Source organism: Solanum stenotomum, chromosome 12 (genome assembly GCF_019186545.1).
Source record: "Solanum stenotomum isolate F172 chromosome 12, ASM1918654v1, whole genome shotgun sequence".
NCBI classification, from domain to species: Eukaryota; Viridiplantae; Streptophyta; class Magnoliopsida; order Solanales; family Solanaceae; genus Solanum; species Solanum stenotomum.
The window spans coordinates 42,100,518-42,121,044 of NC_064293.1; the positions used below are offsets into that span (position 1 = coordinate 42,100,518).

The 20,527-nt window shown below is 32.7% G+C and overlaps 2 protein-coding genes across 2 annotated transcripts; one reads left to right on the forward strand and one right to left on the reverse strand.

The window, feature by feature from the left end:
• Positions 1–4,219: 4,219 nt before the first annotated feature.
• Positions 4,220–5,734, forward strand: LOC125849564 (thioredoxin H-type 2). Its single transcript, XM_049529665.1, has 3 exons — positions 4,220–4,416; positions 5,295–5,417; positions 5,561–5,734. The coding sequence occupies exons 1-3, from the start codon at positions 4,330–4,332 to the stop codon at positions 5,705–5,707; spliced, it is 357 nt and encodes a 118-aa protein (XP_049385622.1). The 5' UTR covers positions 4,220–4,329; the 3' UTR covers positions 5,708–5,734.
• Positions 5,735–6,408: 674 nt separating this feature from the next.
• On the reverse strand, positions 6,409–12,911 carry LOC125849536 (beta-galactosidase 3). Its single transcript, XM_049529623.1, has 19 exons — positions 12,413–12,911; positions 12,227–12,322; positions 12,013–12,125; positions 11,863–11,929; positions 11,658–11,750; positions 11,387–11,530; positions 10,946–11,034; positions 10,756–10,861; positions 10,549–10,636; positions 10,141–10,259; positions 9,890–10,054; positions 9,564–9,742; positions 9,063–9,172; positions 8,862–8,971; positions 8,064–8,174; positions 7,865–7,978; positions 7,590–7,792; positions 7,140–7,476; positions 6,409–7,018 (listed from the first exon to the last, which is right to left on the reverse strand). Exons 1-19 carry the CDS (start codon positions 12,581–12,583, stop codon positions 6,896–6,898), a joined length of 2,538 nt encoding a protein of 845 aa, XP_049385580.1. The 5' UTR covers positions 12,584–12,911; the 3' UTR covers positions 6,409–6,895.
• Between the last annotated feature and the right edge of the window lie 7,616 nt (positions 12,912–20,527).

The window sequence follows — 20,527 nt, forward strand, 5'->3', positions numbered from 1 at the left end:
CATTTTTATTTATTGCACTCAAAGTTAGACAAAACTTCAAAGTTGATCAGTTTTCCTTACAAGGTTTTGTAATTGACATGCGCCAAGTGTTCATGTCACAAACTTTGACTCAAGCAAGTAAGAACAAATAAAAATATTGAGTTTGAAAAGCTCTTCTCGAGGTAGCTTTTTTCTCACTAATATTTTGTTCCTATTTCTTACAATTTTGTGTGATACAAACATTGTTTAGAGTCATCACCTTGTCAAATATCCTTTTTCAGAAGGAACTTTCCATAACTTTCAATTTGATTGTTATAGAACTACCCATGAACAAAGTTTCATCAGGTCCAATAAAGGCAATATAGTCCAAATGTTTCTTTTACAAAACATAACGAATAACTATTCACCAATATTCATGTCTATACAAATACTTTTATTATAATAGACATATCTTTTCATGAAAAATCATAACATTTTAAGTGACACTTTTTCATAAAAGAACACAATTATTTTGAACAAGTATATATAGAATTTGGTAGTTTCATACTAGTCACACCATATACTAGTAATATAGAAATTCAACAACCACAATACCAAATATACTCCAAGCATTTTGTGGGTCTAACATAATATAAAAGTATCATTGAATTTCATATCTTTTGCTCCAAAATTAAATTAGACACCAAGTCTAATTTTATCATAAGCAAAGAACCCCCACATTTTAAATATGATCTCAAAAATATTTTTTAAGTATTTGAAAATAGTTTTTCCACATATTTTCCCGGACTATCAAAATGTCATTGGCACTATGAAACCTCTTTTGGAAATATTATTCTACAAAAGAATTATATTGCTTCAATTCTCTTTGACAATCTTTACATAGTGTCAAAGTTCATTCCATAGAGGTACAAAATCACAAACTCTAAGTCACTGGTATTTTTCCATCTATCACAAATAGACATACTACTTAGTATTTAGAATACTAACAATAAAGAAAAAAAAAATTGTACAATTTGTTTCTATATATCAGTGAAGTTTATAGAAAGTCAAAAGTACAACATTGACTTATTATGTGAAGTTTACATATTTTTCAAACCAATTGCATAGTCTGATTTATCCAGAGTAGTAAACTACAAAAGTTTTTTTAGCCTACAAAAATCAGACACAATCAAATTTCACATGGAGTACAAAACTACAAAAAAAAAAATTTTTTAGTCTCCAAACAAAATTAAACATATTCTTTATCACATAGAAATGTTTTTCTTTTCAAATAGCCTTCCAACTATAACATTTTGACATACTATTTTATCAAACAAAATTGTGCATCTCTCATTTTGCAAACTAAAGAATTTTAAAGGCAACACTATTTGCCAAGCAAAATTCATTCCACAACAAATGGTTTGCAGATCTTTTTCCAAAGATACACATGATAAAAATTGTTAACTCTTAGAAACTATTTTCCTCCTTAAATAAATAATAAGAAGGTTACCTGGTGCAATCTTTAACCGGAATAGCACTACTTTTTTTTTTGTGTACATTCTCACTTCGACCTTGCTAAACAAAGCACTGAATTCTGGAGAAGTAATGCATTAATCTTTTACTTCCATGATCTGTTTCTCTTAATCAGTAGAATACAAGAAATACCAACAGTATAATAATTTCCTTAAGATTGTTGTTCATCTTGCATTCCTAATATACTTAGAACAAAACTTTGAAGAACTTGGTAAGACACAATAAAGTTTAAGAACATTTTCACAACTAGAAAATTAAAACTAGTAGAGAAACTAGAATCAGAAACAGATTAGAAAAAATATACGAAATATTTTTCCTTAAAGAAGAATTGTTGTCAATCTGTGTTTAAAGAATCTTACTAATTCCAACAAACTTTGCAGAAACACGAAGTTACCAAAGTTTAATGAACCAGTGAAGAACAGAAGAACATAAATTAATTCACAAATTTAAAATCTGTAACACATACCAGAATCTGGAAAAACAGAAAGAAGATCAAGCCCACTGAATGCACACTGTCCCCTTAAGGAAATTATTCCCCTCTAGTGTCCGAGGTTTGATTTGGAATATGTCCTCCCAGGATAGAATGATCTAAATATATCACCAGTGTATTAATACTCAAAACACTGGTGTCAGCGAGCCACTCAACGACAGTAAAGTACATTTAGAATACTAGATTTAGTAGTAGAAGAAGTCCAGAAAAATTATGTTTTTAAAATGAGAGGAAATTCCTCAATTTATAGAAAACAAAGGGTAGTGTGAAAAGGTTCTTATTGTGCCTTACCGGAAAGGTCACAAACCTTTGGAAAGTCACAATCTTTCGAAAAGGTCACCACCTTTCATAAAAGTCGCAACTTTTTCATAAAAATCACAACTTTTTCATAAAAGTCGCAACTTTTCATAAAAGTCACAACTCTTCATAAAAGTCACAACTTTTCATCAAAGTCACAACTCTTCATAAAAATCGCAACTCTTCATTTTCCATTCACACCTTTTAAAACCCAACACATCTTCATTAACCTCTCCTCAGTAAGGAGTCTGCCGAGTGTAGCTAACCACAATATAAACTTGTGTCTTGATTGTGTTATAGTATTTCATATTAGTGAAGCATTTTTCGAAGGTCTTTGTGGCTCAATGATGGCGATGTAACTTATGGTAATGAAGTATCTTCCCCAGCCGTTAGATTATATCTATCTTGGGTATACTAATGGTTCATTTCATTCTTCAAGTTATTTAGTTTCCTCCGGTATCAATCTGGAGGGGCAATATAAGATCAACTATTATCATTTGATTTCATATAGATGATATGTACACGCTTGACCCACAAAGATTCTTTATTCTCAATTAATTGCCATAACAACTTTCGCACCAAAGCAACGTTTCAGTCATGGCAAACTTTAATGTTGAGCCCCATGTACTTTTTAGGCATGCAAACCTTCTCCTAAGTAACCAAGGTGTTCATTGTTTATCTTTAGTATTGCCTCATAAGTAGTTTTTGCAAATTTTATTCACCTCTTAAACAACATTTTGGGGTAGTACAAAGACAAAACTCCAAAAACGCTATGTAACGAAAATAGGACTGATGTTATCACTTGTAATCTTCACGTGTATGATAACTTCTTCGAATAAGTGACAGTTATTCGTTGGGTTATTTTGGCAATCAATTGATGGCATTTCATCTTCGACCACTTCTTGGAGAACAGAGATAATTCCAGGTATCTGATTGAAATGAGCTAGGTGTAAATTTAATCCTATTGAGTATTCTTTCTTTAGTCTCCTCAATTACCTTTATTATAAAAATGCGGGACTTCTCCATGTTTGCCTCTAAGCCGGTAACATGACCTGACTAAAATGTGTGTGCTTCAACATTTTGGTCACTGACTCAACTTCCCCTTTATAAAATACCATAAGATCATCAGCAAATATCAGAAATGTCAACTTGACTTGCTTACACACATGAGATGAAACTTAAAGTTTAGCAACGACCTTACAGTTTTATAAAGTCTAATAACTACTTTATAAAACTTACTTTAAGTCTTCTGTGATATGTTCTTATCACACAAAGCTAATGAAGTGCAACTTTCATTTCATATATCCCATTCCAATACGATGTGTAATATCATTGTCAATCTCTCAAATACTTTGAAGAGTTAAAAATAAACGTAGATCTGAAAATTCTTGAATAGGGCTACCATTAGAATTGCTATTGAATTCATGGACAAACAAGAGATAACCTGACAAACTAAAACATCTTAGTAGCCTAGAAAATAAAGCAAAAAAAAATTTCAAAATAGCAGCAAACGAAATGAGAACAACCTAATTTTTTTTGATTATTTGTCAAGATAGTTGAAAATGACTTAAATATGAATCATCGGTTCATATATATCAAATCATAAAATAAATTATGTCACTAAACTTAACCCCAAATATTATATTATAATTTTACCCAATCTGTATAATAATCATCTAAACTAATCTTATTATAGTAAGTTAAAATAAATAAGGTAATCATAATATATGAAATCACCGTGATTTGCTTAAGCTTTTAATGATCAAAAAAATTAACGTTAGTTCTAAAAAAATAAGAAAGTTATGTTATGAAATCAAAGATCTCAAAAAGAAAAAACTAAAGTGAAATTTTTGTTTGTTTCCGTCCACGTATTCCATGGGCCTAGGGGAAAAAAAGCGAGTAGGGGCATATATGTAAATGTAGAATCTTCTTGCTTCCATCCTAAGCTAATGCCTATATAAGACGGAGAGAGCCGATCCGAATGCGCAGAGCTTTCTTGTTTGGTAAGCTAATTTTTGCGAAGCCCATAGAAAAAAGAACAACTCAGAGAAATGGCAGAGGAGGGACAAGTCTTTGGCGTCCACAACGTTGATGAATGGAACCAACATCTCCAAAAGGGAATTGATAACAAAAAACTGGTAACACTTGTCTTTTCTCTTTTGTTGTTTTGTCTTGATTTAGTGTTTTTTTTTTCTTGTATGATTAATTATTTTCTTCGTTCATCGTTGGATTTCTTGCATTATGTTATTACGGATCGAATCTTGATTAGGCGTGGGTTTGTCGAGATCGGGAATTGGAAACTGTTAAAAGGAAAATTGGGTTCTGTGTTTTATATGATTATATAAACCAATTGCACATCGTTCTGTTTCGTTTTGAAATTAGAAAATAAATTTTTTTTTTTCACATTTTAGTTTCTTGTTCGATTTGATGGTCTCCATTATGATTTATGAGGATTAAAATCTTGACATCGTTTTCCAATTTATTTATTTTCTCTACAATGTAGACAATATTCTATCTCTGCACCCATAATAAAAAAGGGATAAACCTTTATGTTGTTTAGGCTCATCCGTGTTTCACATCGAGGTCGTTCTAGGATGACAACATATGTTTATTTTTTCGAAATTAGAGATTTTACCTAATAAATAAATGGCTCTCTCTATCAGATCACTATCTTCATACTTTTTAAAATCTTGATGTTCTTAACTCTTGTTCAGTACTTGTGTATGATTCGTATGATTATCGTTTGGGTGATTGATTTAGGCATCATATCCCTCTTCATATTCATGGATTGATTGATTGTGTCTAGTTTCGTGCTAGTAATACTACCTAACAATTTATCAATCAGCTTCAGTAAATCACAGTTCACTTCATCGTTCATATAAGCAAGTTGTGTCATTTATGTCTCTTAACTGTTTTAAGGTTGGTTGGTGACATGTTTTTTTCTTTTTTGATATCTTTACTACACATACCCCTCTTCTACTACTATATTTTTCTCATATTTACTATTATGTTGCAGATAGTTGTGGACTTTACTGCTTCCTGGTGTGGTCCCTGCAAGTTCATTGCTCCATTCCTTGCAGAGTTGGCCAAGAAGATACCCACTGTTACCTTCCTGAAGGTGGATGTGGATGAATTGAAGGTGAAATTATTGAGCCAAACATTGAATTAACCGAAACTCCATTAATGTTACCTAACAATATATGATCCAACATATCAGGATTAAATTTCTTGGTACGAATGATCTGTTATAAGTACTGATGATGTCTTATTTACTTGTCGCAGTCTGTAGCTACTGATTGGGCCGTGGAGGCGATGCCAACCTTCATGTTCATCAAAGAGGGGAAGATCGTTGATAAGGTGGTAGGAGCCAAAAAAGAGGAGCTGCAGCAGACCATTGCCAAGCACATCAGTAGTACTTCATCAGCCTAATTAATATGTTTTAATCCATATTATATTGCACTTGGTTGAGTGGCATCTATCTTAATATGAGCAAGAATTAATTTAATTTCCGTTGGATATTGCAAGTTCTTACTATTAAGTCAAATATTATTCTGCAGTTTGAACTATTCCGTATCTAATCAAAAAATGATTTTTGCGTTGAATGATAAACGTGTTCATTAGTTATTTCAATGGGTGTTATTTCATTTGAATTATTTATGCTGTCCGTGTTATAGTGTAGTGTAGTTTTATCAAATCGAATGGTGACCCACTTGCCTCGAGTGACACAAGTGTAACCTAATAAGTTGACTACAGTCTTCAAAATAGTACATTCGATGTAGCTATAATTTCTAGGATTGAATATATCCTGGGGAGTTGTGCTATAAAGAAAGACATCAACTAGCATAGAGTAACAGCTCAAGATTGATGGGTAATGGAAACCAAAATTTGAACTGCATTCTCAGTTACAGAAACTTCCGTTCAGTTTGTTGTAAGAAGAGTTGAATAATCCAAGCATAGGGTAACAACAACAGCAATAGGACCATAAGAAATGGATGCAGGGTGTGAACTCAAAACGGAACTATGGTACCTTATAAGAGAATGCTCTAGTGAGTCCCATGTACTTCTGTTTAGGCGTAATTCTCATGCTCATTTCATATTGGGGGATAATTACATGTAAATGAAAGACAATATGGATGCAAATACACTTTTCCATTGAATTCTTTCTGCCAACTGCACAACACAGACGATTATAAAGGGTCATATTAGGATCCGTTCCTAACATGAACCTAAGGGGTTTGATTTTCCCAGGAAGACAAGCTATCACACTGACTAAACAGTACATAAACGACCTTATCTGGTCCACTTTTCCAATTTAAAAGCAGAAAAGGTGCCAGACTGCACTCTAAGATGGGAGTTGCATTTTGGAACTCCCAATGATCTACAAACAAACTCATGTATAAATATGCTATCTTCACAGAGTCCCCCCTCCAGTACCCCAAAATTAAGATTACTACCTAATGAACGCGTATCAGGAGTTTTCCTTGACAACATTCATCAACCAAACTACTACCTCCTATTTCCTTTGCTTCACATTTTATTCTTACCTCACTAGCCTTTTCCTCATGGGTGTACACTAAGTTATGCAACATTTGAACAACTTTTTTTCTTTTTTACTCTTCAATTCTGAGTAGGTGTACAATGTGCTTCTACAGACAACCGCTTCAGTACGTTGGGGCAGGGATCTTCTCCAAAGTTGCTATTTGATATTGGCACAGCACATGATTGGCGTCCTAGACATTTCTGGCAAAGTTACAAGAACAAAATGTGAGTCAAAGGAGATTAGACTGCCTAGAGAGTGGTTGAACAAAAGTAAACAATCTATTCTTGTCCCTTTAACACTGTAAGCAAAACAGAAGGGTACCTTTTCTACAACGGCGTGTGAGTCAGGAGCATGGCAAGTTCCTTGCTTGAAGCTCCCACAGGTTCCAAGAGGAGTTCCAAAGCTTGCAAATTTAATGGAGGAAATAGATTGACCAGGAGCACAGTGAATGCGAACTTTAGGTAGGTGAAACTCTTCGGTTTTGCCATAGTTCTCAATTTGCCAGTTCTTAATGTTTGGATGATATTCAGCAACATTGGAACATACGTTAGTGACTGATCTCTTCACGAGAGAAATTCTTGTGGGATCTCCACCAAGTTCTTCAAAAAGCACCAATAGATTTTGAGTGGGTTTTAACCAAGACTGAGGAACATGGTACCTGAAAAAATAAAATCTTTTAAGTTGCCAGTACAAGGACCTCCAGTTTCCAGTTATTTATGGTGTTGAGTGAATTGTCAGGAAGCAGTGTATAGCTGGGAAGAAGTGGCTTACCATTTTTGAGTTGGTTCCCCACATCCCAGTTGACATTTTGGAGGCCGAAAAGTTCCAGAATATTGGCAACCATTGCAATCTCCAGTAGCATAGGCAGTCCAATATCTACCAATACTCTGACCATTAATCCATACTTGACCTTTACCCATACTGCTCATGTCCAAAGCCAATGGCTCATCTCCTTCGGGCGTATTGAAGTAAGCCTGCAATATGATGAGTTGTGAGATATGACTACCATCACTTGCATCTTTGGAACTTAACTCCTAATTTCATACCTTATGCCATGTTAAGGGTTGTTGTTTCTGTGCAATTAATGAACCTTGCATCCAGTCAACGGCAGAAATACCATTTGTCGAAACAAGATTCATGGCCTCCCCTTTAAGCCCAACCTGTTAGTAAGTCCATATCAGTATAAAAGGTTGCAGTTGAAATAATTGATGATTGATTGAACAATAGTGCTATAAGTTAGCGCACCTGATATGTCCACTTTGCCCAGGACAAGTCCCATTTTCCCTGGTCAAGTCCTTGAATTGCAACAGGACCTAGTACTCCAGTGCTCCATGTTTCAAAATGTCCACCAATGTTCTTCAGAAAACAAACAGAAATATTAAGAATCTAGAGTACATTAAAAAAATGTATAAATGATCTCAGGACTGTAAATAAGCTACAAAGTGTTGCTTCAACACATCAGTGATCATGATGATAATAGCTAGTTGCACTGATGAGCTGGTTTCCTATCCCTTCTTTTCTGATAAACTTTTTCCTATCCCTTTACAGCTGGGAAAGAAGAATTTACATTATCTTCCTCTCACACGGGTATATAGTAATCAAAGAATGCACAATGGCCTTCTTACACTGCAAGGTAAGCAACGTGAGGCTGTATTTTCTTGTGCGCTTAAGTTTCAAGCTTTTGCGAATCCCAGCGGAAAAAAGGGAAAACATTGTCTACAAATTATCATTAACTCTGCCGAAAGTAGCCATTAACTCATGTTCAATAGTTTTAAGCTATGCAACATTAACCCCTCAGAATTATTCTTTTTCTTCACTTCCTGGTACCAGCATTTTGTTTTTTTCACTAGCATAGTAATCGGTGATACTACAGCTGATTAATGATTCTGATATATGTTAGTGATGCTCAACACTTATTGTTGACTTTATTTGAAGCTATTAAACCGGAGAAACTTATTTTATTTTCTTCAAGAGTTATTCGAACTTGAATTGATCTCAAGTATGCATGCTATTTGGAAGACCGAAGGTGAGAATTTAACTAACCGGCAGTCCGACAGCCACGCTAAGCAGTGCAATTCTGTTTGAGCCGGCACGAAGATTGACTTTTCCTTTAAATACAAATCTCCTATTCTTCCTCGTCCCAAATGCAGAACCTATAACATGTGTAGGAGCATTCATCGAAATTAGCCAAGTTTAAGCATACATCATAGATAACTTTTGATGAAGTATCATTGACTGCATTACCTGAGAGCTGACCATTAATAAACACATGCATAGCATGGCCTGTTGTCTCAACTATAAGAGTAGGGAGCTCTCCACCATGCAAGAAGGACTCAGTTGAACCAATATCAACACTGTACACAGAAGAAAACATCATACAAGTCACATAAAGCTAAAATTTCAGCTTTCAGCTCACAAGTGTTGAATGCAAAGAAGTAGGAGAGGTCCCAAGGATGAGTAATATGAGAACTGAAAGTGACAATTCATCTAGAAATGCTCCTCGAGTGAGTGGAACATTTACTTAATTTCCTAGAAGATCAGAACACATTATTCTCTGTAATGGAGGTACTTCAAGACATCCACCCTCCACCCGTAACCCCCTTCCCATTCTCCCCTTCTCTTCAGACACGTCTTACAGTAAAAAGAGATAAGCAAGAAAACATTTGCACTGGCAAACAATCCAATTCCTCGTGAGAAGCAAATCGAGGAAACAGGTTTAATAGTCAGATACCAAACCAAACTCACCTGGTTATGTACCACAAATAATCACTTGTATCTCTGGTTACATTTATTTGCTCTAAGAGACCAAATGACCTAATTGATGAGCTGTCATCTAATGCAGATATATCTTCACTGTAAGTCTCCCAAGATATCATCTCTGAGTTAGTCGGTAGCATTTCCATCTTTGATGTTTGAACTCCAACCTACATATGGAATTCAAAAGCTGTTAAATCCTTGCTTTCAGAGTTGTTAGCGAGTAGCATAAATAAACTATATCTTTCGGAAGATGCTAAAGCAGCTCATGAGTACTATTGAATGTACAGAAGTTCCCACACAGGTGTATTACATACTTTGGCCGTGTTGAAGACTACATTTCTGCAATCAGGAAGGATGCTAATGGACCAAGGAGGCAAATTATAGTGCATGTTATTGAACATTACTCTAGCAGCAGATTTCCAGTCATTGTTTGATAAGAAAGCTGCACACCCCCCTGTCTCTGAAGAGTATACATATGCCTACAGCAACAGAGAATATTCAATGAGAGACAAATAATAATGAACCATGGTGACAAGATTACAGATGCTTATGCATATTTATATACTTGTTGAAGGTTTCCCAAGGATGTGATAGCTGGATCTGCGGAAACTATGGATTTCTCACACATCTTGACAGCTCTATGAAGCTCCTTGAGATGACCATATTTTGGCTGTCTGATCAGACCTGTCGAATGGAAGGGGAGTTTAAAGGACTACTCTCTTTTGGTTAAGCGGAACTGAATAATGACATAGGCAAATTTTTATGCTACAAAGCTTTTTAAGCGCACATAAATTAGACAAGGAAGCTTTGAGAAATCCTTATAGAACAAATATCAGTGAAGGAAACATGGTCTCACTGAACCATTCCACAATTTCAAAGACCATCACAACTCCTTAAATAATACTCTAAGACCTGTGAGTTTAAATTTAAAAGAGAAGAGATAAGTAAAGAGAAACAACAGCTCTACACTCACCATACTCATCAATTGGAGCATCATAGTCATAGCTAGTAGTGATGAATGGCCCCCCCGCGGTGCGTCCAAAGTTCGTGCCCCCATGGTACTGTTAGGCAAAGAGAGGAAATGTTGTTACTATATGGGACTTCATGCATGCTTTTGATTTATAAAGTACTATGATTTTTCTACATCAGGCGTTTGCCGAAGTAGTGAAATGGAACTAACCATGTAATAGTTAACAAAAGATCCTCCTCTTTGTATAAATTGGGCAACAGCAAATGCCAAATCCTGAACTGGCCTCTGATGAAGGGGGCCTCCAAATTCCGAGAACCTTAAATTTATTGAGAAAACAAGTCAAAAATGACCCGACTTCTAACATAATCAAAAGTTAAGAGGAAGAGACAATAATACATACCATCCACTCCAAGCTTCAGTCCAAATTGCAGGTTTGTATGGTTTGTTTGGGAAGAAATTATCACAGTAGAAACCATTGCATGTGTTGATCTGTTATCAACAGTAAGAAAAAGTTGTTTAAGAAGTTATAGAACTATTTTAAGAGCCTTGAGAGCTAATCAATTGTATAATTTTTGGATTTTTATTAGGAACTGAAGCGAAATTGGAGAGGATCAATAGGAGCAGAACTGTTTGGCTCATTGTAGGAGGAGGTTAACTGATATGCACTTGTAGTGTAAAATCAGGTCATTTAAAAGCTAATTACAGGCAACTTTTATAGCAAGCATGAACTGGAAAATTGTCATCTAAATTGATAGGTGTATGTAAGTTATACTAAACTAGAAAATGCTACAGAACAATGCCAAATGGAGTATGGGAAGCTCTAACAACTAAGTTTGCTTACCACAGGATCTGGTGCATCTTCTTCCTTGCACATCACCCATGGGACGCCTGTGTCCAATCCAACTGCCATATTTGCAGCCCATGTTGCATACTGATGTCCCGGTGCTCCAAGTACCTTGGCTTGAGGCCCATACTCATTCTCAATCTGCAGTAGCAGATCAGACAGAAAGGTTACATGAGAATTGAACTAGTTTTAGTGGAATTTGGCTTCAGCAAACACAAGAATTGTATAATGAACTAATTGGAATAAAAAATCCTGAAAGATAAACAACCTGTGAGAGTATGATTGGACCACCCTGAGACTCGAAAAGATTATGACTCTTCATCAAGTTAACAATTTTCTCAGCATACCCTTTCATTGCATTCTGTCAATCCATAAAACAATTAAAATTTCATTAACTATCCACCATTTAAAATGATAATCTTCTTCAAATGGTGAATTTCTTTTTTCAATTTTTCTCAGGAGAAGGCTGAGACCTTGAAAGGTTCATTATCAGCTCTGAAGCTAATGCCAGGTACATACTTCAGCCATACTGGAAACCCTCTGTGGAATTGACAGTAAAAATTAGTACCTCTTGGTATGAACATGTTTTATAGATCTAGTGAAGAGGTAAAAAAGAAATATACCCAAAATTCCACTCAGCACAAACATAAGGGCCAATTCGAAGATGAGCATAGAGGCCTGCTTTCTGAATTGTTTTAACAAACCTCACCAGGTCATATCTTCCTTCAAAGTTGTACTGAAAAACCCACACAAAACATGAAAAAAGATTCAATCTTTGAGCACAAAACATGAGTGAAAACAAGCTAATTGTACAGAAATAAGAGAGAAATGAAGTACATTGCCAGGAGAAGGCTCATGAACATTCCAAAAGACATAGGTCTCAACCACATCCAAACCTCCTTCTTTTGCCTTGTTTATCAGATCTTCCCACATCTACAAAACCACATTTTTAAAGCTCACTTCATAAACATTTACACAGTAAAAAGAAAAAAAGAGAGCATAAATGGGAAAGAATTGGAGTACTTCAGGGGTACTTCTAGGGTAATGTATAGAACCAGAGAAAAGTAATCTTCTTTGCCCATTAATCAGAATGGCTTTCCTATCATAGGTAACATCACAGTGAACCAACCCAGAGCTAATAAACAACACTATACACCAGAGCAGAACCCACTTCTGAACTGAGTTAACCTCCATGATTCCACCTCCCTTTTTTGTTTTTTTTTTTAATCTTACAAACACATCCAAGAACACAACTTTTCTTTCTGGGTGGAGGGAAATCTGAAGCCTTTAAAAAGTGAAAAATTTATGGAGGGTAGGCTTAATTGCAATGTGGGTGCACAGCAAGTTAGTCCACTTTTGCTTTGAAGAGCAACCACAGTGCTTGTGTCCAAGTAATTGCCTCTTCCTCCACCTCAAAACTCCAATGTGCAAGTCTTGGAAGTGATGGAAATACAAGTTTATATATAGAGAGACAGTTGTAATGTACAGCTTTAATTTCACTATTGCCAAGAAAAATAAAAAAGTGAAAGAGAGAGAGTCATCAGTGCGTGACTCTGAGCTCAACACTCAAAAAAGAAATAAAAATATTTAATTAGTTATTTTTTCGTTTTAATTTATTTATCTAATTTTAAGAATACTAAAATATCATTTAATTTCGTGATTTTAAATACGAAGAGAACATTCAGTACTTAATAAAAGCACATGGAGTAGTAAAAGAAGCAGACAAACAGAAAAAAGGAAACAAGAATATCATGTGTAAATCTAAGAAACTTTTCCCACTGCTCTCTTTTTTCATTTTTAATTGGTTGAAAATTGAAAATAAAGTGTAAGGTTTAGAATGGAGGGAGAGAGTGATTTTGGCGCATTAATGAAATGAGTGCAGGTTTAGCGGGGTCATTAATTAATTAGTGGGAAACTTATGGCTACATTTTACTTTCATAATCTTTGTGAAGCCTTTTTTTTAATGTTTTGCAGATAAAGAGTTGTATTTTACTTATTTGTTACAGTACAATTTTATTTTTATTTTTGACCTGTTTTCCTAGCTGTCACTGCTGAGTGCTGATGGTAAAAATTGTACACCTGGATTTATAGATTTTAGATCCACCGAGCTGACACACGAATATATATTTTCGGGTCTCATTTAATTAAAAATGAAATCTTTGATTCTTAATCTGATCTGAGGAGAATATTTTAAATGATTTGAAAATTTTAACTTCTGAACAAGTCTCGTGAAAGTATCGATTGGTTCCTTTTTATTTTTCTCGTCAAACTAATTAACGTGGAAGTTTCCTCTTCTTTTTCTTCTAAATATGCCAACTATGTATATAACTCGATCTCAAAATTTATAACAAAGGTTTTAATATAGTGGTAAGTACTATTTCATTTTTAATCAGTCTCAAATTTGAATTCTACTAGGTATAAAGTCGCTTCTGTTAAAGAGTTACTATACAAACATCGAGTGAGAAAACAAAAAAAAAAAAACTCAAAATTCAATAGCTCATAAACAGAGTATTTATGTGTCTAACCAGAAACAAAACACACATAAAATGTGGGGAAAAAACGACAAATATGTTAAGAGTAGTAGAGTTAAATAAACGTGAAAGCTTTCGCATACTTTGTGTACGTAGTACCTATTATTATTATTATACAGAAATTGGTTGTTGAGTTTTGAAGAGCTCAGCTCACCGACAGAACAATTAGTAATAGTACATAGTACAATACAAGAATTTGATGATCAAGTGTCCAATCTTAAGATATTTAGAAATCATGAATTAATGTCACTTTCCCAACTGATCATTCAATTCACATGATTCCAAATTATACTGGGGTTACTAGCTTAGCTAGTTGTTTGGTAAATTGATAATTTTAAATATTTTTTTTTTAAAAAAGGTATTTATTTTATTAATTATATAGATAATACTCCCTTGGAGTCTTTTAATATGTTGTTTAATGTTTGGCACATCCACTAAGAAATTCATTTGATTATACCAATGGTACACTTTTAGATAACTCTTTGAATGCTTTCATATGGTTTACTAAAATAATAATAATAATAATAATATAATTTTTTGACTAAATTATTCTGGCTAAAGTGTCGAATTAATAACAAGAATCGGAGGAACTGCATTTCTCTAATCACTTAGCAATGTTAATTAGGCAAAATGTCACTCTCTCCATTCCATTTTACTTAATTCTTTTAATTTAAATAAGAGTATATTTTTTGCAAAGTAAAAATTAACGGAGGAAGTACATAACAATAATTCAAATTTTCAAAGCATAATTAATAATAACAAAAACTAACGGAATGCTTTATGCATTAAGCTATCTCTTTCTAATAAAAGAAACCGCAAACAATATCTTTTAAAAGGAATATCAAGTGAAACTGGATCAAATAAAATAAATCTGAAATAGTAATTATTAACTAGAGATAAATGGTAGTTATTCAACAACATATGTTATGTCATATGTGTCGGTAATTTATTTATTTTTTGAGTGAATAATAAATGTACCAAATTCCTATAAGAGAGGAAGTACTAGAATTCATTCACAAAAATGTTTTGTGACACACCACAACCATATATATTGAAGCAAACTAGTACGTGTGAATTGAAGTTTGCCTGTGTTACATTAGAGCCAAAGCATTTTTGGTCAGTCATTTTCATTTCAGAAAGTGTAAAGATCTTTTTTTACTTGACAATAATCCACAGCAATTGCAGGGATGGATATATAGTAGTATTACAGCTAGGCCACTATATATATTTCAATTTTGATATATCGATGCAGTACAGTATCTCCCAAAATTATGTCATTTTCTAGTGCCATGGCGTTTGCCCACAACCCCCAGCTAAGCTTACATATATATACTCATTGAGTGTCAAACTTGCCTACTATTTTTGGTTTAATCTCTATTCTCTATAACACATGTCTAACATTCAACAAGAAAATGCCAAATTTATTAATATAAAATGGTGGGAGCAAGTAGTTGGAAATTGAAAACATATTCCACTAATTAAAGTTTCCTTCTTGTTTTTGTTCCTTTTTTTCTCAAAAAATAAAAAATAAAAAAATTCTATGTTAATAGTACTTCTCCGTTTCAATTTGTTTGATCTTTTTTAGTTATTTTTTTAAAAAAAAGACCTTTTTCTTTTTAGCAACTTCTAAATTTTAACTTTCTACGTGACACGTTTAAAACTACAAGACTAAAAGATTTTTTGATACATTTGAGACTTTTGATTTTAGACTAGTTTTTTTTATTTTCTTAAATTTCATATTAAATCAAAACATGTCACTCAATTTGAAACGGAGAAAATAATCAAAAAGAGGTCCCCACGAGAAGAGAACTAAGGTAATTTGTGTCAGTCAAAAGTAATACCAACACTATATATATATGGTTCAACTTCAATATTCTAGTTTTAAATTTACTTTAGCATATACAATGGAGCAAAAATTTATGTTTATATACCGAAACTTTAACATGAAAATGAATATATCTACATATATATAATACTCTCCATTACCCGAAACATAGCATGAAATTTCGCAACGATTTCATGCTATAATACTTTTCCAATCATAATTGTAAGTTGTGATAACATTATTATATTTAAATGGGTAGCTCTTTTTGCAATAAGGAGAGTATCCCTATTTATCATATTCTGGCCTAACATATCACTTCATGTTATATTGGAGTTCAAAAAAACAAACAAGTAGATAGTCAAAGTTTATGGGTTTAATTGCATTACAATTTATTTATTTTTGTATGCCTAGGAAAGTAAAAGTTACTTTAAGGATGTCAAATTAGTAGTACTTTGGTTGAATTTGGATAATCTTGCATTTTATGATAGTCTAGTCCAGGTCAATAAATAGATCTCACATTTAGACATATTGTGAAGTTTAAAAAATTAATTTATATATGCGACACCAACTAGTTAACATTAAAACTTAATTACGAAACAGATCAAATGTTGTTAGGAGTTGTATATTAGTCTATTTAAACGCTCATGAAATTATTAAATATTGGAGCGGGATTAATTAAGTAACCTTGCAAGTTGAAGTTTTCCTTGTCAAGTTAACCTTAAGCATGTCCCTAATTAAGAGACTTCAAGTATGGTCAATCTAAAAAGATAAGTAAGATTAGAGTGAAGTTACAACTTATTAGTTGTTACAAGGAATCTATACATGACTTATAATTGTTTCAGACAAAAAAGGGGATTTTTAAATCTGTCCTTAGGTCAAAAGAAGCAAGGCAAATTGAATTGATTAACAGGGAGGGGCCAATTCTTTTCTTTTTTGTTTAATTACTAATTGTCTGGTTTAGAGCGCAAATTGTAAATTAAATTAATAAACATTGGATCCTAAGTGGGGTTGATGCAGTCTTTTGGGAGTCAAAATAATAGTAGTAGTAAGCCTTTTTGTTGCTTTTGTTAACTTTTCCATTACGCTTTTAAAGCTTTCGACGGCGTGATGAACGGGCAGATTGCAGATTCTGTCTCGCTAATGCTTCTTTGCTTAACACTAAACATGTCAATTAATTAACATTAAACTAGTTTCATTAGTAGTCCACTAGTTGCTAAAAGCTCATTTTTAGGTATTCTTATAGAGTTCGTTCACATTTTATGTTAAGTTGGTACAAAAAATTCAATAATTGTTAATTAGTTATAATTTATAAAGGAAGTGAAAGAAAGAATCTGATCCAGAACCAGTGGGATGAATGTGGCTGAGCAAATGACACGGATTTTCTGAGCGATTAAGCATGGGATTTACCTAATTATATCATGCTTTGTGGTTAATCATAGGAGACCATTTCCTCAATTATATTTACTTAATTACCGTGGTTGAGATATTTAAAATTTTACCATGGTTAAATGAAAAAAAAAAGTGTAAGTCCGAGGGACCAAGTCCATGTCATCATAACATTTTCTCCTACCTTGAGAAGAAAGGTCGAGTTTGAAATGCATGAATTAAATAATTAGTGTAAAATTTGTAATGCGTGAATCAAAGATAGATAGAGTTTACAAAATTTGAAACACATTCAAATTTTGTGTGAATTAAAATCAATGTAAGAGACTATCTGATTTGGAACAAATGTATTGTTCTTTCTGTTTTTGATCACAGAAGATCATTTTTTCTTACCAAATAAATAAATTTAACCGGTCATTTGGGGACCTTGTTGGTAACCCAATAGTAACAAGTCATCAAACATCATAAAATGCCGTTAAACTAACACATGGGACCATTTAAGTTTTAATTTGCACATGATCATACTCCTACTAATTAATTTCAGGTTTGCAGTAATAAAGAAATTAATACTATGTAAATAGGTTCTATGCTATGATAAAAGACTGTTCCCTAATTCAACAAAACACCAGGGTAAAAGCAATAATTAAGTTAGTTGGGTCTGCTCATGAAAACTCTATTTTAAATTACACCTAAAAGAAAAAGAGATCATTCATCTTTTTAAGTACTGATTGATTCTCGATGACCATTTTCTACATTAATATATGAAGATACAATAATTAGAATAAATAAAATTCAATATGTCATTTAAAAAAAAGAGAGTAATTAAGCAAAAACGTGGACGAAAATGAATGGTTGGTCGGTCTTTGTCGAATTGTCAATTGAATGAATACTCATTGTGTTTCTCTTATTTTGTTTGAGGTTGTATTTTTTGGTGCAGCAGGCAAATCTTCCCTTGTTGTATCATTGCAAATTAAAACCAGTATATACACTACTTCGACACCATAAGTATTTATTAAAAGTTTTTAAAAAAGTTTATCATACACAAGTTAAATTTATTATTTTAAACACATTATCCCGTCTCCTATATTAAATTAAAAAGTATTAGAATTAGATAAGATTTATGTATTTGTATGAAAATAATTACTCCCTCTGTCCCAATTTATGTGACACATTTTGTTTTTCGAGAGTCAAACAGTTTAAGTTTGACCGAGAATTTGCTCATGAAATCTTCAATTTTTTAAAAATGAAATTTATATATTTTAAAACTACATAAAAAGTACTATAAGTCTCAATAATTGATAATTCAAAATATTTAAAAGATATAGGAAAAATTTACGATCAAATACAAACTTATTTAAATCTCAAAATCCAAAATGTGTCACATAAATTGAGACAAAGAAATAAATAGTAGTAATAAATTGAAGTAATTATATAAAAGAACATAGTACTATGTGTTATATCCATCATTTTGATGTTAAAGTTCTGAAAGCGTGATTGGTGATAAAAGTCTACCAGCCTCTAAAAAAAAGGGAAAAATAATACGGTAGGTTGTTGAGTGGGGGTCCACTTATAAAAACAAGTGGCACGTGGCAGTCATAATTGGCGCCAATAATCATTAACGCCGTGACCCCTCCTTCTCATTTAATTGCCGCGACCCAACTTTTCTGTCTCATGAAAGCCCCTTTTCTGTTAGCGTCGGTGGGTTGAAGAACCGTTAATTGGAATGCATCTTTTTTTGCAAGTATCAACAACAAAATTCCTTCCAAGTAGGGGTGTTCACTGTTTGGATAAAAATCGATCCAAATTGAAAAATTGAATCAAATCGATAAAATAAAACAGATTTTATTTGGGTGTGGTTTAGTTTGGTTTTAGATTTTTGAAAACCGATAGTATTTGATTTGGTTATGATTTTATTCGAAAAAACCGAAGAAATAACCGAACTGATGAATTATATACATATATTTTACTAATATACATACTTAATATATTGTTTTTATAAGCAATTTTAAAGATCTTATACATATTTTCATTCAAATTTCTTTACAATTTACTTATTGAAAGCAAAAATGTCCAAGATGAAACATTTATCTTATTGATTTCATGTATATGAGAGTCTATGACAATTCTTTGTGGGACTGAAAATGTTATTGTCTCTTCCTTCTAGACCAATATAGTGAATTTTAAAGCTTTATTGATAGTAAATTCAGTGATCGAAAGTTCAGTAATTTAAGTCATTCTAACTATTTTTCGTTTTGAATGGATTGTTGCCACTTTTTTCACATTTTGAATAAATTGTTTCTTTTATTTTTGTGTATGGTTAATAATTAACCGAATAACCGAACCAAACCAAATTGAAACCGATAACTACCAAACCGATAAATGTATATTATATTTGGTTTGGTTTGGTTTTGATAATTTTAAAACCGATTAAGTTGGTTTGATTTTGATTTTGACCAATAACCGATCCAAACCGACCCGTGAACACCCCTACTTCCAAGTAAGTATCGATTATAAGACCACTTTTTACTCTCTTCTGAAATCTTCTTTTTCCTTTTTCACTGATCTATTACACTGCGTTCACTTTTAGTTGTCATAATTTTATTTTTTAAAATCAAACTATAAGAACTTTGATTAACATTTTATAATGTTTTTTTTTTTCATCATATTGATATGCAAAAAAATACAATTTATAGTATTTTTTGTATAGTTTTTGAATATATAATTATTTTTTTCATTAAACTATCGAATTAATGTAATTTAATTTAGCTTTGAAAATTAGTTAAATTGACTTTCGAAAAATGCAATATAACAAATAAAAGTAGACGAAAGTGGTACCATTTTATTTTTAAGCCTTAGATATAAGTAATACTTTCTCCGTTTAATTTTATGTGACCCTGTTTAACTGATGCTTAATTTTTTTTAAAAATTTTAATGGTCGATTTTTGACCCTTTTCTTCATACAACTCCAAATCTATTAGTACTATTTTTTTTTCTTCATAATTTGGATCGGAGAGGTATGTTTAAAAATATTATTGATGATAAAAAATAATAATCATTTGATATGTGAATGCTGCAATTAATTAAGGATTATACGTTAATTAAAACATTGGTCGGACACTCGTGGTTTTGCAAATGAAATTAAAGGTAATCTTATAATCTTTGTGAAGGGCAACGTGGTTAGATTTGGTACCCTTTGACTTCTGCTCGGGTTTCTCTTTATTTAATTTAAATTAAATGAGTAAAAGAAAAAGTAGTTGTACCTTTTTTTATGCTTTCTAATTGCTACTTATAATTATGATTTGAAGTGTCATAATTTTCTTTTCAGCTCAAAAGGATAAGCATTAACGGATAATAAACATGCATAATTATTTGCCGGAATTAGTGACGTGATTACTTCCT

Excerpts from the sequence above, each read along its gene's own strand:
- LOC125849536 (XM_049529623.1), bottom strand. The coding sequence starts at position 12,583 with ATGGAGGTTAACTCAGTTCAGAAGTGGGTTCTGCTCTGGTGTATAGTG. Across the intron at positions 12,323-12,412 it reads ACCCTAGAAGTACCCCTGAA|ATGTGGGAAGATCTGATAAA; the intron begins GTACTCCAATTC and ends GTGGTTTTGTAG. Across the intron at positions 10,862-10,945 it reads ACTGAAGCTTGGAGTGGATG|GTTCTCGGAATTTGGAGGCC; the intron begins GTATGTATTATT and ends AATAAATTTAAG.
- LOC125849564 (XM_049529665.1), top strand. The coding sequence starts at position 4,330 with ATGGCAGAGGAGGGACAAGTCTTTGGCGTCCACAACGTTGATGAATGG. Across the intron at positions 4,417-5,294 it reads GAATTGATAACAAAAAACTG|ATAGTTGTGGACTTTACTGC; the intron begins GTAACACTTGTC and ends ATTATGTTGCAG. Across the intron at positions 5,418-5,560 it reads TGGATGTGGATGAATTGAAG|TCTGTAGCTACTGATTGGGC; the intron begins GTGAAATTATTG and ends TACTTGTCGCAG.